Source organism: Lactuca sativa, chromosome 8, assembly GCF_002870075.4.
Source record: "Lactuca sativa cultivar Salinas chromosome 8, Lsat_Salinas_v11, whole genome shotgun sequence".
In the NCBI taxonomy this organism is placed as follows: Eukaryota; Viridiplantae; Streptophyta; class Magnoliopsida; order Asterales; family Asteraceae; genus Lactuca; species Lactuca sativa.
In genome coordinates, this window is record NC_056630.2 from 14,910,819 (window position 1) to 14,922,860 (window position 12,042).

Below are 12,042 nucleotides of genomic sequence, written 5' to 3' on the forward strand. Positions count from 1 at the left end.
GTTAATAGTCATGTTGTGGATATATGTTAAGCTTTTTAATTAGGATATTAACATGGCGACGACATGCACGAAAATGATATGTGACTACCATGTTATAGATGATTTATATATAGAAAAAAACCGATACAGATAGATAGACTAAACATTACATTATTATTTTAGACTAAACTGCATAAATGGTCCCTGTGGTTAGCTGAAAATTGACACTTTGGTCCAAAAAAGTTTGGACTAGCACCAGAGGTCCAAACTTTTCATTTTGTTGCGATTTTGGTCCAGTTTAGTTTTAACTTTTTTATAATGACGGATTTGCCCCTGAATTTATCCTTTGTATTTTCTTTTTTGAATATGTTATTATAGAAATTAAAAAATACCTCTCTTTCGTATTTTCTTTTTTGAATATGTTATTATAGAAATTAAAAAAATACATCTCTATCTCTCTCTCTCTCTCTCTCTCTCTGCATTCGTTCCCTTCTACCCTACCCATCCCGTTCCCTCATCTGTTCCATGGTCAACGACCACGTTATACCCACCAACGATCTCCCTCGTCGCTATCAATCGACCCAGGAGCACCGGGATTAGCCGCCTGCAAGCCTTCTTCCCTTCCCCTCGCGAATCGCCATCCACCGTCGAACCACACCTCTCGTCGCTTCATCCTCTTCACGATCGGTCATCAATCGAAGGCTAATGTTTGATTTCATCCCTGTTTCCTTCGTGTCTACTGTGGTTCATTCGCGTTCATATTCTCCTTCACCTTCTAGCTCCTCCTTTCAAATGTCACTTCTACATTCTCCTTCCTCTGTATTTTGTGTTAGGTTAAAACCCAAATCATATATAAGATGACCCAAAGTTATGAAGTCGAAATCGTTTCAAGCCCTAATCGGAGGAGAGAGTATTGGTGAGATTGTGCATCTTCTGCAAACATGGGGGTTTTCTTGAAAACATCATGAATATAAAACTGGATCTTGAAAGGATGTACATGATGCATACGTTTAGGTTAGATTTTCTACATATTTCTTTCTCTTTCATTTTCTGCAAATTTTTGGGTTTGTAAACTCATAACCAAATTTTCGATTGTGTGGTATTTGTGTGTGTGTGTGTGTGTTTATCTTGACGTTTTAGAAATCTTCGGTCAGATTGATAGGTTTCATATGTAATTACAGGTTCCCATTCTTGATGGATCAGCGAGGGAATGGGTGGAAGCTATCGAGCAAGTTGGGATTGTAGTTGCTATGGATTCCAATGGCAAAAATTGTGAGAAACTAGCACCATATCTTACTCAACCTGTTCATGTGTAAACCTAAATCCCTTTATTTCCCTTTTATAAATCAATGTCTCCGATGCTGCCTTCCGACGAACAGGTTTTATGACATATCAAGCTCAACCAGCTTCGACGGAGGTGAGGAAGACGAAGACGAATAATGAGAGGGAGATGTGGTGGCGACGGTGATGCCATCTTTTCCGGTGGTAGTTAGTAATGGAGAGAGAGAGTGTGTGTGTGTGTGAGAGAGAGAGAGAGAAGAGATTTAATTTTATTTTTTATTTTTTTATTTTTTTAATTTGAAAATCAGAAAAACATATTAACAGGGGCAAATCCGTCATTTTGAAAAAAATCAGAATTGATTGGACCAAACAAGCAACAAAATGAAAAGTTTGGACCTCTGGTGCTAGTTCAAACTTTTTTGGACCAAAGTGGCAATTTTGAGCAAACCACAGGGACCATTTGTGCAATTTTGTCATTATTTTATTATTTTATGATCTTATCGCAGTAACTCATAATGTTAAAAAAATAATTACAAATCTATGTCATATTACTAAGTTTTTGGTTTTCCCTTATTAAATCTCATGTGAGTAAAGTCATTTAATGAGCAAGGACGTCTGGATAAAGTACAAACAAACAACCATGCATAGTTGTCACGATTAAATGTTTAACCCGTTAAGTCCATAAGTCAAAAAGAAAATACATGTAACCAAGGGACAATAAACCATTATCACAAGGAAATTATAAAATAAAACTGAGACTACCCAATTGTTATCTTATTCAAAAATTACTATTTATAAGTCTTCCAAAATTCAAATAGAAATGGATTTATGGTTGCAACAGATTGTAACTGCAGGCAAATGAACACTAGCAGTAAACAATCCTTACAGTTTACAACCCAAATAATAATAATAATAATAATAATAATAATAATAAATAATTGCAAAAAACCTGGAAATGAATGGTGATGAATGAATAAGCTAAGATGAGCAGCAGCCACTCTTTTGGCTAATTGGTTGCCCTTTGATCTGCACAGTAGGCGGCCTCTTGTTTGTTGAAGGTTGACTTGCCATCCTGAAGTTTGACCCACATAAAATCTTTATTTATAAAAATAATTTAACACATATTTGTCACAGAAATTAGGATACTTTTTGGGTGTGTTTGGTTGGATGGAACTGAATGACCAATGAATGGAATGGAATAAGCAAAGTAGTGAGAATAACCATGAACTGAAAGACTAATAAGTTCACAGAACTTTGAACTAGTAATTCATTGTAGTAAGAATAACTATGAGATGTGGGAGAATACCTGTTCTTGATATCAGCAGACATAGCCATGAAAGCTTGCTCCACATTGGTGGCATCTTTGGCACTAGTTTCCATAAATGGAATGCCAATTCCATCCGCAAATTCCTAATAATCAAAGAGGGACAAAAAAAATCATGCACACACACACACACAAAAATATAGAAAGGGGACAAAGAAATATAAATTTGTACCTTTGCAGTATCAAATGAAACAGCCCTACTTTCAGCAAGATCACATTTGTTACCAACTAGAAGTTTGTTTACATTTTCACTTGCATAGCGATCAATTTCACTCAACCATTGTTTCACATTATTGAAACTTTCTAAGTCAGTAACATCATAGACTATCTGCAAAAAAATCCAAGAGCAAGGTACATTAAAAAGTGGTAAAAGATGTAGGATATCTTAATTTTTTGTTTAAAGAAACATACGATAATTCCGTGGGCCCCACGATAGTAGCTGCTAGTAATGGTCCTGAACCTTTCTTGTCCAGCAGTGTCCCACTGCATGTGCCAGATAGATAATATGATTTTGGTTTATGAAGCAATTAGAAGATTAAATTTATATATGTGTAGAAAATACTCACAATTTGAAGCTTAATGGTCTTCCCATCTTGATCCACAGTGCGGATTTTCTATAAAGATAACAAAGAAATTAAAACTTGATTATACACAAAGATAAATATAACAGAATGTTGTATGTTTTAATTGATACGGAATTATGACATAATCTAAAATTCTTACGAAGTCGACACCGATTGTGCTGATATAACTGTCAAGATATGAGTCATCCTGCACAAAAGAGATCAAGATTAGAAAATTATAAAATTAAAAACAAGGTGTTGATAAAGAAGTGAACTATGATTTTCTTACAGCAAATCTGAGCAGAAGACATGATTTGCCAACTCCTGAATCTCCAATCAGCAAAAGCTTGAACAAATAATCGCTGCAAGGCATATAACATGTGTTATGTATAGTCGTTATGCAGGTATGGTCATGTTGCAACTGAACTCATGAAATAAGTGTTTGAGATAAGAAGATATACATTGATCAAAATAGGATTAATCATTGATTATCATTCTCAATCCACACTAAAGCTTCATAATTCACCATTAATCTATTAATCATAGTATATTAGAATGCATTGGCGTAACTCCGATCCCGGTCCACATAATACTCTTACACATTAAGTCTGTTCAATATATCCATAAGACATCTATCACATGAAAAATTGAGAGAGAGATCTACTTTGATCATCCAAATCCACAACAATGGCAAACTAATCCCTAAGAAAATTATCACCATTGTTAAAAATAAGAATCGAAGCAGATCCAAAGAATGATTTCACGAAGACAAAAAATTGAATGGACTAATGAAAAGTTTAAATTCATAAATAAAAAAACAATGTAATGAGATTTGAAAGAAAATTGAATGGACTAATGAAAAGTTTAAATTCATAAATAAAAAAACAATGTAATGAGATTTGAAAGAAAGAAATAGAGATCATGGACTTACTACTCGGTATTCATGGTGGATATGATTGCCGTATGTAAAAAGGTTCGACCAGTCCTACCTTCCGACGGCCGCTAGTGTAACGTTGAAACTGGATCTCCGCCGTGAGATAACAGAGAATTGTGATTGATGCTTAGAAGAAGAAGTATCACATAGGATGGCGGGGATCATACGAAACAAAGAGGGGGAAGAACCGACAGAAGAAGAATGTAAAATAAGCATAGAAATTTACGATACCTCCTTGTATTCTTAAGAAATAATTAATATTATTTTTACTATAAATAATCAAAGTAACCGGATAGGGTATAATTGAAGATATGATAAAAAAAAAAAAAATGGCCTTAATAATGGGATAATCACAAACTTGATCACATATGTCTAACAAACGATAGTTTTTAAACTGATCATGTTTCTTAAGATGCGATGTTATAGATTATTGTTTCGGATTTCGAGCCACATTTTGAATTTCTATTTGGCTTCTATTAAATCGTAATATTTGTTTGTTTATTTCAAATAAAACCTTTTATTTTCTTATATTTAAACCATTTTTCTAATTGACTTAACTTCTTATGCTTATGTTTGTCACCGCCTAGTACTAATCGTACTCCCACCTAACAACCTCTTTATTAAAGTTGTTAAAACAATAACTTAAAAACCATCTTCCATCAAACACTTTCTCCAAACCAACAAAAAAGGGTTTACATTAAAATGTCTTCTAATAGGTGCAAAGTTGTCTATATACTTAAACAACTTGTTTATTTGTTTCACTAATATTATTTGAGTGTAATGAATTAAGTTGTTGACCAAAAATAATTTTGATAAACATTAAACATCTAATGGTGGTGCGGAATGCACATTTGTTTAAGTTTGTTCAAGATTCAAAGTAGACTGTCATTTATGAGAGAAACCCCTGAATGAACGGAGGTTCATGGGCAATGCCTACCGGTAGCAGGGAAGAAGGGACGACATCCATTGGCGGGGTCCAAGCATTAGAATCTAGATTTTTAGAAAACGATTCCAATTTTGACCCTTATCCAAATACATGTTTTTATGATAGTTTTTTTTTTTTTTTTTTTTTTTTTTTTTTTTTTTTGTGGTTTTTGACAGTTTGAAACTGTCTTGTGACAGTTTTCAGACATAGATCTAAAACCAACTTTTTTGTCATATTCAGGTACACACGAAATCCATATCAATAACATTCTGTGTTCTTGCATCTCATTTTATGAGTCTTATTCAATTGTTGATTTTGGAAGTACCACCGAAATACTTCCATTTGAAAGTGTTTTTTACGATTCTAAGAATTCCAAGCAATCTCTCAAGCCCTAAATTTCTAACAGCTCTTCCGATGACAACTAATATTGGAAGATGCATGCTTCTATTAACACGATTGTCTATAGTCACAAAGAAGATGTGGATACAAGCAACCAAAAATGTAATAAAAAGACACAAAACGTTGGATGACAAATGCAAAAATGGAAGCTAGTTGATCGGTTTTATGTGTGGTCCAAAAGGAGATAGACAAACAACATGCATGGATCGATAAGGAGAAATCAAAATTCTTTTATGAATTTCCCGAATAACAATTCAAAAATAATTGTGGCTTGTTATTTATTATATAATCGATCTATCTATACATCTAACTATGTATTTTGATTTTTCTAAATCTAACACTTAAATAAGGAAACAAAACACATAAAACACAATTCAAAAATAAACATTCAACCATAAAAACACATATTTACATAAACATAAGTTCAAAAACCTAAGATATATATATATATATATATATATATATATATCATGTGTCACTGGTATAATATATGCATAACGCTGATGATATGACAATGACCAATTATCGGTGGAACCTTATATGGTATTAGACCGATGAATCACCAATGGAACCTTACTTGTTATATCCTTTTTTATGTTGGTTACTCGTGGTTATGGTTATTGAGACATCATGTCCTACTACATTACATTGTAACAATTGCAATGTGATGTAGATTGCATAAAATTCAGTTTTTTACATAAGAACCAAGTATATTGAAATGTACTGTCATTTCATTAATCATCATATTCAACTTGGAACAATCATTTTGTCTTATGTCCATCCATCTATGTAGCATTGTGGTTTTGAGGGCGGGTGTAACCTGCCCGTCTAACACGTATCACAATATTGTCCTCTTTGGGTTTCGGGCATGTTTTTAAGATATTGTCATGTTTAGCTTAAGGCTTGAATAGTATTTTTGTTTGTTTACTTTTGTTGTTGTTTTCCTATAGTTATCTAAAGAAGGGGTATTCTCAAACTTCGAATGGTTTTGTTGTAGAAAGCATATTCATCTAAAACAACTTTCTAACCCTGTCCTCTGTATTTGTTGCCTTGAAAATGTTATGTGGAAACAAAGCAACATGAATAGGTGATGATTTAGACCCTTTATCGGCCTGCAACTTGAGACGGGTCTTCAATGCTAATAATTCATTAACTGCATAATCAAGAAATGGAAAAGGAGTGATGTAGAATTGCTTCATGCCATCCCTTAAAACTAGACCAAAGACCCATTGATAACTATATATAACATTGTTCTTCCCTCCAAGCGAAGTATGATGTATGGTGAGAACGAGCACAAACCTATAGATTTTGTTATTGCCAACTGATTCAATAATATAGAGATACCGGAATAAAAATATTGGATGCTCATATCATTTATTGAAGGGCATGAATGTATGTCTCCAACTAATATTGTTTAGGAAAATTCGATTGAACGTACAATCTAACCAAATGATCTGGGGCTTGTTTAGCATTATCATACTTAAACAATGGACAATTGATGGATTGGATAACATAATGGTTGGTCCATATAGTTTACCATGCACCTATGTAACATAACCCCACATATATTTCTTAAGTAGAAAATTTTATGATAACATAGTTTTTTCCATCTAAATGAATACCAGTCGACTAAAAAGAATCATCTTCTTGTCAGTCGCAACGCCAATAACAAGTAGCTAACCACAACCTGAAAACAAGACCAAGAAGCCACCGATGGAAAAGACACAGGATCACAAAACAGTAGTCATATATAAGATGAAAACAGTAGGCTCTATAGTCTATACCATGAACAATGACCAATCAGTCCAATGAACGATAGGCTATGCTACAATAAACACCAACACCCAAATACGGCCTAGGGTTTTAGTGATATTGCAAAACATACGTTACAATGAAGAGGGAAAATGGATAATATATACTATATAGAACTATGACAAACAAACTCAATAAAAAGTCTATTCTAGCGTAACCTAAATATGGCAATAGGCTAACAAATTGGATATTGTATCATAAGACTTATAAAAACGTGTCACTCTCACACCGTATAAAAGTAAGAAACGTGTAAATTTAAATACAGTTTCACTAAAAAAAAAAAAAATCATCATTTTCACACGGTATAGAAGTATTATCGTAAAATATGAAGGATTTACACTATTACATACACCGTATATATTATATGTATATGTATATATGTATCTATGGTTCATGATTTGTATATACAGGCAATTGATAGAGGTTTTTTCAGTGTTCCACTAGCATAGCCTCCAGATTTGTCTTCCGTGCAGCATGTTTTAGTTTCTCTAGTGCAACAAGCCCCACCTGCCTAACTCTTTCTCTCGACAACCCCATCCTGCAACACAACATCATTATCATATAAATTAAGGAATAAGGACTTGTTTGTTATGCATAACATAACTTGTGAAATACCATGTCAATGGGACAAAAAATTCTAATCTTTTTTGTATAAGGAGGCACAGGGACAGGGACTAGACCACATCTCTCATTTGTGAAAAAAAAAGACACAAATGCCCTCCTCATCTTTATGATAAAAAATAGATTGCATTGCACCTTCTACTAATATCTTCCCAAGTAAGGAACTCGTTATCGAGACCATAGTACAAACGAATGATCTCTCTCTCCCTTTCCCTTAGAGTTGTGGTCATCAACTTGTTCACTTCATCCTGTAAATATATCAAATACAACAATATGTAAAGGGTATTTTGGTCATCTGAGTGTGAACTTTTGGATTCGTGTTATAAATCATCTCAAGTACCTTGAGAGCGCCATGATCTACTCCATGCCAAGGGTCGTTCCCTGGGTGGTCATCTGCCATGTACTGCAACAGTAACAAAACAAGTCTCAAAATGAAGGAAAAAAGGGCAATCTGCTATCATCATTTCATCGATTTAGCCATAGTGATTAAACCTTTTTGCCTTTTTGACAGTTTAAAAAATAAAATAGTTAAAGTGGAAAAGTAGATAAAATGGAAAAACTACAAGATTTTTTATTTGGATTTTGTACTTAAAGAACAAGAGCTATAACAATACTTACACTCTGGAAGGTATCCCCTGGATTACCATTTATAGAAGGGAATGCTGGCCTATCAAGTGAGAACACTTTGCATTTTGCCTACAAGAAAGGGACTAAATATTAACATAATGAAAAATAAACAAAGCTCAATAAAAAACAAGTTCATTTCATTGAATACTTCAAGTACCTCAGTGGCATTCAATACTTTCTTTGTTGACATTTTCAGGGTTTCTGCAATTTTCTATATCAAAAAGAAACTCATTAGCTACCTAAATTTTAAGATTAATACAACAACTGTAGCATTATTTTTTAACTTACTTCTATTGATGGTGTTATTCCTTTTTCCTCAAGCTTAGCCTTAGCATTTCGTATTGCACTCAATCTTTCATGCATATGGATGGGCAATCTTAGTGTCCTAGAATTTTCGATTAATGCTTTGGAAACACCCTGAAATTAAAGACAATTAAAAAATTTACCATATATAGTAACTGAAGTAACTATATTTAAAGTGGATTTAGTGACCTCACCTGTCGTATCCACCAATAAACATAAGTAGAAATCTTAAACCCCCTTGATGAATCATATTTTTCTATCCCACGGAGTAGTCCAATCAGACCTCCCTACAGAAAAAATTGTGGAGTTCTGAATTAGAATTTGGAATAAATGCAAGAAATACCAAAATGTACTTTTATTTTTCCTTATTACAGCATTGTACTTTCAAACTAGAGCATTGTACTTCAAAAAGTTTACCCATTATAGCAACAGGTAATATGATGATTTGAATTATGATGACATGACACAAGTTAATAGGTTGTTATGACATGTCATTGTCCACATAGGATGTCCATATGTAATTTAGAGCTACCTGAATGAGGTCACCAATTTCAACTCCCATGTTTGCATACTTTTGAGCAACTGACATTACTAAACGGACATTGCTCATGGCCAGCTTCTCTCTTGCCAATTTGCATTCAATCTGTTTGACTTGTAGCTCAGCTCGTGGAATCTTCATTGATGCTGCAAGTTGATCCTCTGAGGGTTCACATCCCAATCTTTCCTTCAATCTGAAAATCCATAACAAACAAGCTCATCAAAACTATTTGAAGGGAATTTGGTAGTATTTAAAAAAAAAAAAAAAAAAAAAAAAAAGCTAGGAAATTTAGTTACCTTGACTTCTGATCTTCTAAATGTTGACCGATTTTTATCTTTTTAGATAAAACCACCACCTCAGCATGAGTGAGCAAAGAATCACTTGTTATCCCTTTAACATTGGCTATTGCACGATTTTGGAGCAGATCTGGACTGATTACAAATCTGATACATCTTTTGTTTGGTGTTTTCTTTTGAGCATCTATTCTACGCCTACGTGCAGATTTCCCTGAACCACTGACATACATCTTTCTGCTGCTTTTATCTGTTGGGTTAACTGTAGTCAATGCCCCCTTGTTTGAAAGATTCCATTGCTTTTCTAACAAAGATTTTTGGAATAAGAGTAAGGCGTCAACTGAAAAGTCTTGATCAGAATCTTCCTCTTTCAAGTGCTCAGATCCCTGAACCCATGGGTGTATACTGGAAGGATCAGAAGTAATATCAACATGTTCTTTTAGAGCTCTGATGTAATGTGTGTCTTGATTATGACGATTGGATATGAAACCATGGCCATAATTGGATGACTTTTTTGCAGTAATCATGTTCTTATTTGGGACAGATATGAACCCAAGATCAGTGCTGCATGACAGCTTTTCATTAACATCAGAGTAGTAAGAAGATGATCCTAATAGCCTTTCACCTGCCTTTAGTCCTATTACTGCAGTTGTAGCCATCATTTAGCTTTCTTTGCTTGCAGGAAATCGCATCACATACGTTGACAGAGTTGTTTTAACCAACCATACCACTTTCTCATATGATTACTAAACAGTAAAATTGTTGGATTAGCACTTGTATAGTGCGGATCTCTACCTAAAATTCCTGGAAAAGAAAAAAGATGAGAGAACTATCACTAAAGCAACTACCAAAATAGAAAGGTTTCAGAACATAGCATGTACTTTGTTTCAAGGATGTTCATCAATACACATATAGGTGTAAAGATTTTCCCCTTAAAAGGTAAGTCGATGTATGCTTAAGTTATATCAAAATCTTCACAAGGTATCAACTGTGATGCTTATAGGACTTATAAAATCAGTTCAAAGTTTGAACTACATGAGCTCCAATTATATTCTCCTAAACAATAGCTTACTGTAATGTTTGAATGCCATACTATCTTAATAAACTTCAAATCAAGGTAAATTTGCTCCAAGTCAAATTTTGAGCTATAAATTTATATGCCTCCCAAACTTGGCATAAAACTCACAAACACTGTTCAAATCCTACTTCAATTCAAAAAATTATTGGTAATTTACACAAGATTGCATTGGGAAAAAACAAGATCATACGCTGAATCGGCGATTAAATTATCACAGCTCCTCCAACCCTACCATGAAAGAACAACGATAGTTATATTCAGAGTATCATAAATAATGTAGGTGAGACTATAGCGGAAAAAACAACACTGAAAGCAAAATAACAAGTTAAATCATCATAACAAGTTAAATCATCATTGCTCCTCTTTCAGTCATACGATGAAAGAACAAAGGAACATAATCACCAGCGAAAATGTTTTCCGAACACATAACGAAGGAAACAAAAGCTTCATCAGAATGCGATCGGAAATCCAGTAACTGTATTGTAAATTATGATCGCAATATACTGAAGAGCTACAACAATCAATCAATCAATCAACTGATGAACCATTCGTAATTCACAGAAGAAAAAAATCAAATCAATAAAACAAAGTTTTACATAAAGGATCGGCAGAAAACATAACAATAAGTCGTCTAGAATTACCTTAACTTGCACAGGTCAAGAATTGAGATGCTCGATTGCAGTGTTCTCCGATGTTCCCGGGAGAGAGGGGAACGTGTGGTGAATATAACCAGTATCAAAGTGAGTGAACCTGAATAGAGAGAGGTGTGTTACTATCGGCTTCTAATTTCTCATTCTTTAAAACAAGTCTTTTTTTTCTTAAGAAAAAGATATTTTCATTTTATTCCGATAACTGACCGCCATAATGAAATGTTCATTTTTTTAATCATTTAAAATTAAAATATTCAGATAAAAGAATTATAGTTATTTATGGAAATATTACAAGAATATGCCCTTTGTGTGTTTATGGGTTCATGTTGTTTATAGGTAACCAATTATCCATAGTGTTCATTCTTTTTTTAGTTTTATCATAATTTTTTGCTTATAAAATCTCCCTACTCAGGTATTTAGCTCCGGTTATTTGAAAATTTGGCATGAAACTAATTTACATATAAAAACTTAATTACGTTACAAAGGATTATAAGTGTGTTTGGCACCGAGATTTTTGGAGTTTTTAACTTATAATTTTTAAGAAAAAATTCAAAAAAGAGTCGTTTGACATTAGAATCTTTTAATTTTTGTTTTAAACAAAAAATCCTGAATTTAAAAGTTACTTCAAGTAGCTTTTTGGAGCTTTTAACTTTTAGTTTTTAAACAAACTACAAAAATAGTCCCCCATGGTTTGCATTTTTCGGGTTTTGGTCTA

General features: G+C 33.5%; 2 protein-coding genes across 5 annotated transcripts; both read right to left on the reverse strand.

The window, feature by feature from the left end:
- Positions 1–2,007: 2,007 nt before the first annotated feature.
- Positions 2,008–4,351, reverse strand: LOC111905847 (ras-related protein RABD2a). 3 transcript variants are annotated; one of them, XM_023901572.3, is made up of 9 exons: positions 4,079–4,334; positions 3,437–3,509; positions 3,308–3,355; positions 3,151–3,198; positions 2,996–3,067; positions 2,757–2,912; positions 2,567–2,670; positions 2,210–2,332; positions 2,008–2,108 (listed from the first exon to the last, which is right to left on the reverse strand). In XM_023901572.3, exons 1-8 carry the CDS (start codon positions 4,090–4,092, stop codon positions 2,239–2,241), a joined length of 609 nt encoding a protein of 202 aa, XP_023757340.1. In that variant the 5' UTR covers positions 4,093–4,334; the 3' UTR covers positions 2,008–2,108; positions 2,210–2,238. The 3 variants fall into 3 exon arrangements, with proteins under 3 accessions (XP_023757340.1, XP_023757339.1, XP_042753636.1); XM_023901571.3 differs by having other exon boundaries at positions 2,008–2,332; XM_042897702.2 differs by lacking the exon at positions 2,996–3,067 and having other exon boundaries at positions 2,008–2,332; positions 4,079–4,351.
- Positions 4,352–7,467: 3,116 nt separating this feature from the next.
- On the reverse strand, positions 7,468–11,473 carry LOC111905849 (RNA polymerase sigma factor sigA). Of its 2 annotated transcripts, XM_023901573.3 has the most exons (11): positions 11,319–11,473; positions 10,868–10,905; positions 9,603–10,403; positions 9,301–9,499; positions 8,963–9,055; positions 8,754–8,882; positions 8,623–8,676; positions 8,457–8,534; positions 8,179–8,241; positions 7,974–8,086; positions 7,468–7,755 (listed from the first exon to the last, which is right to left on the reverse strand). In XM_023901573.3, exons 3-11 carry the CDS (start codon positions 10,259–10,261, stop codon positions 7,647–7,649), a joined length of 1,497 nt encoding a protein of 498 aa, XP_023757341.1. In that variant the 5' UTR covers positions 10,262–10,403; positions 10,868–10,905; positions 11,319–11,473; the 3' UTR covers positions 7,468–7,646. The 2 variants fall into 2 exon arrangements, with proteins under 2 accessions (XP_023757341.1, XP_023757342.1); XM_023901574.3 differs by lacking the exon at positions 10,868–10,905 and having other exon boundaries at positions 11,319–11,468.
- Between the last annotated feature and the right edge of the window lie 569 nt (positions 11,474–12,042).

Bases quoted from the DNA above. Each gene is read 5' to 3' on its own strand.
- LOC111905847 (XM_023901572.3), bottom strand. The intron at 3,068-3,150 runs GTGAGTATTTTC...TGGCACATGCAG, and splicing joins AGACCATTAAGCTTCAAATT to TGGGACACTGCTGGACAAGA. The intron at 2,671-2,756 runs GTACAAATTTAT...TTTGATTATTAG, and splicing joins TTTCATTTGATACTGCAAAG to GAATTTGCGGATGGAATTGG.
- LOC111905849 (XM_023901573.3), bottom strand. From the start codon at position 10,261: ATGATGGCTACAACTGCAGTAATAGGACTAAAGGCAGGTGAAAGGCTA. The intron at 9,500-9,602 runs GTAACTAAATTT...ATGGATTTTCAG, and splicing joins TTAGAAGATCAGAAGTCAAG to ATTGAAGGAAAGATTGGGAT. The intron at 8,535-8,622 runs GTACTTGAAGTA...CCTTTCTTGTAG, and splicing joins AAGTATTGAATGCCACTGAG to GCAAAATGCAAAGTGTTCTC.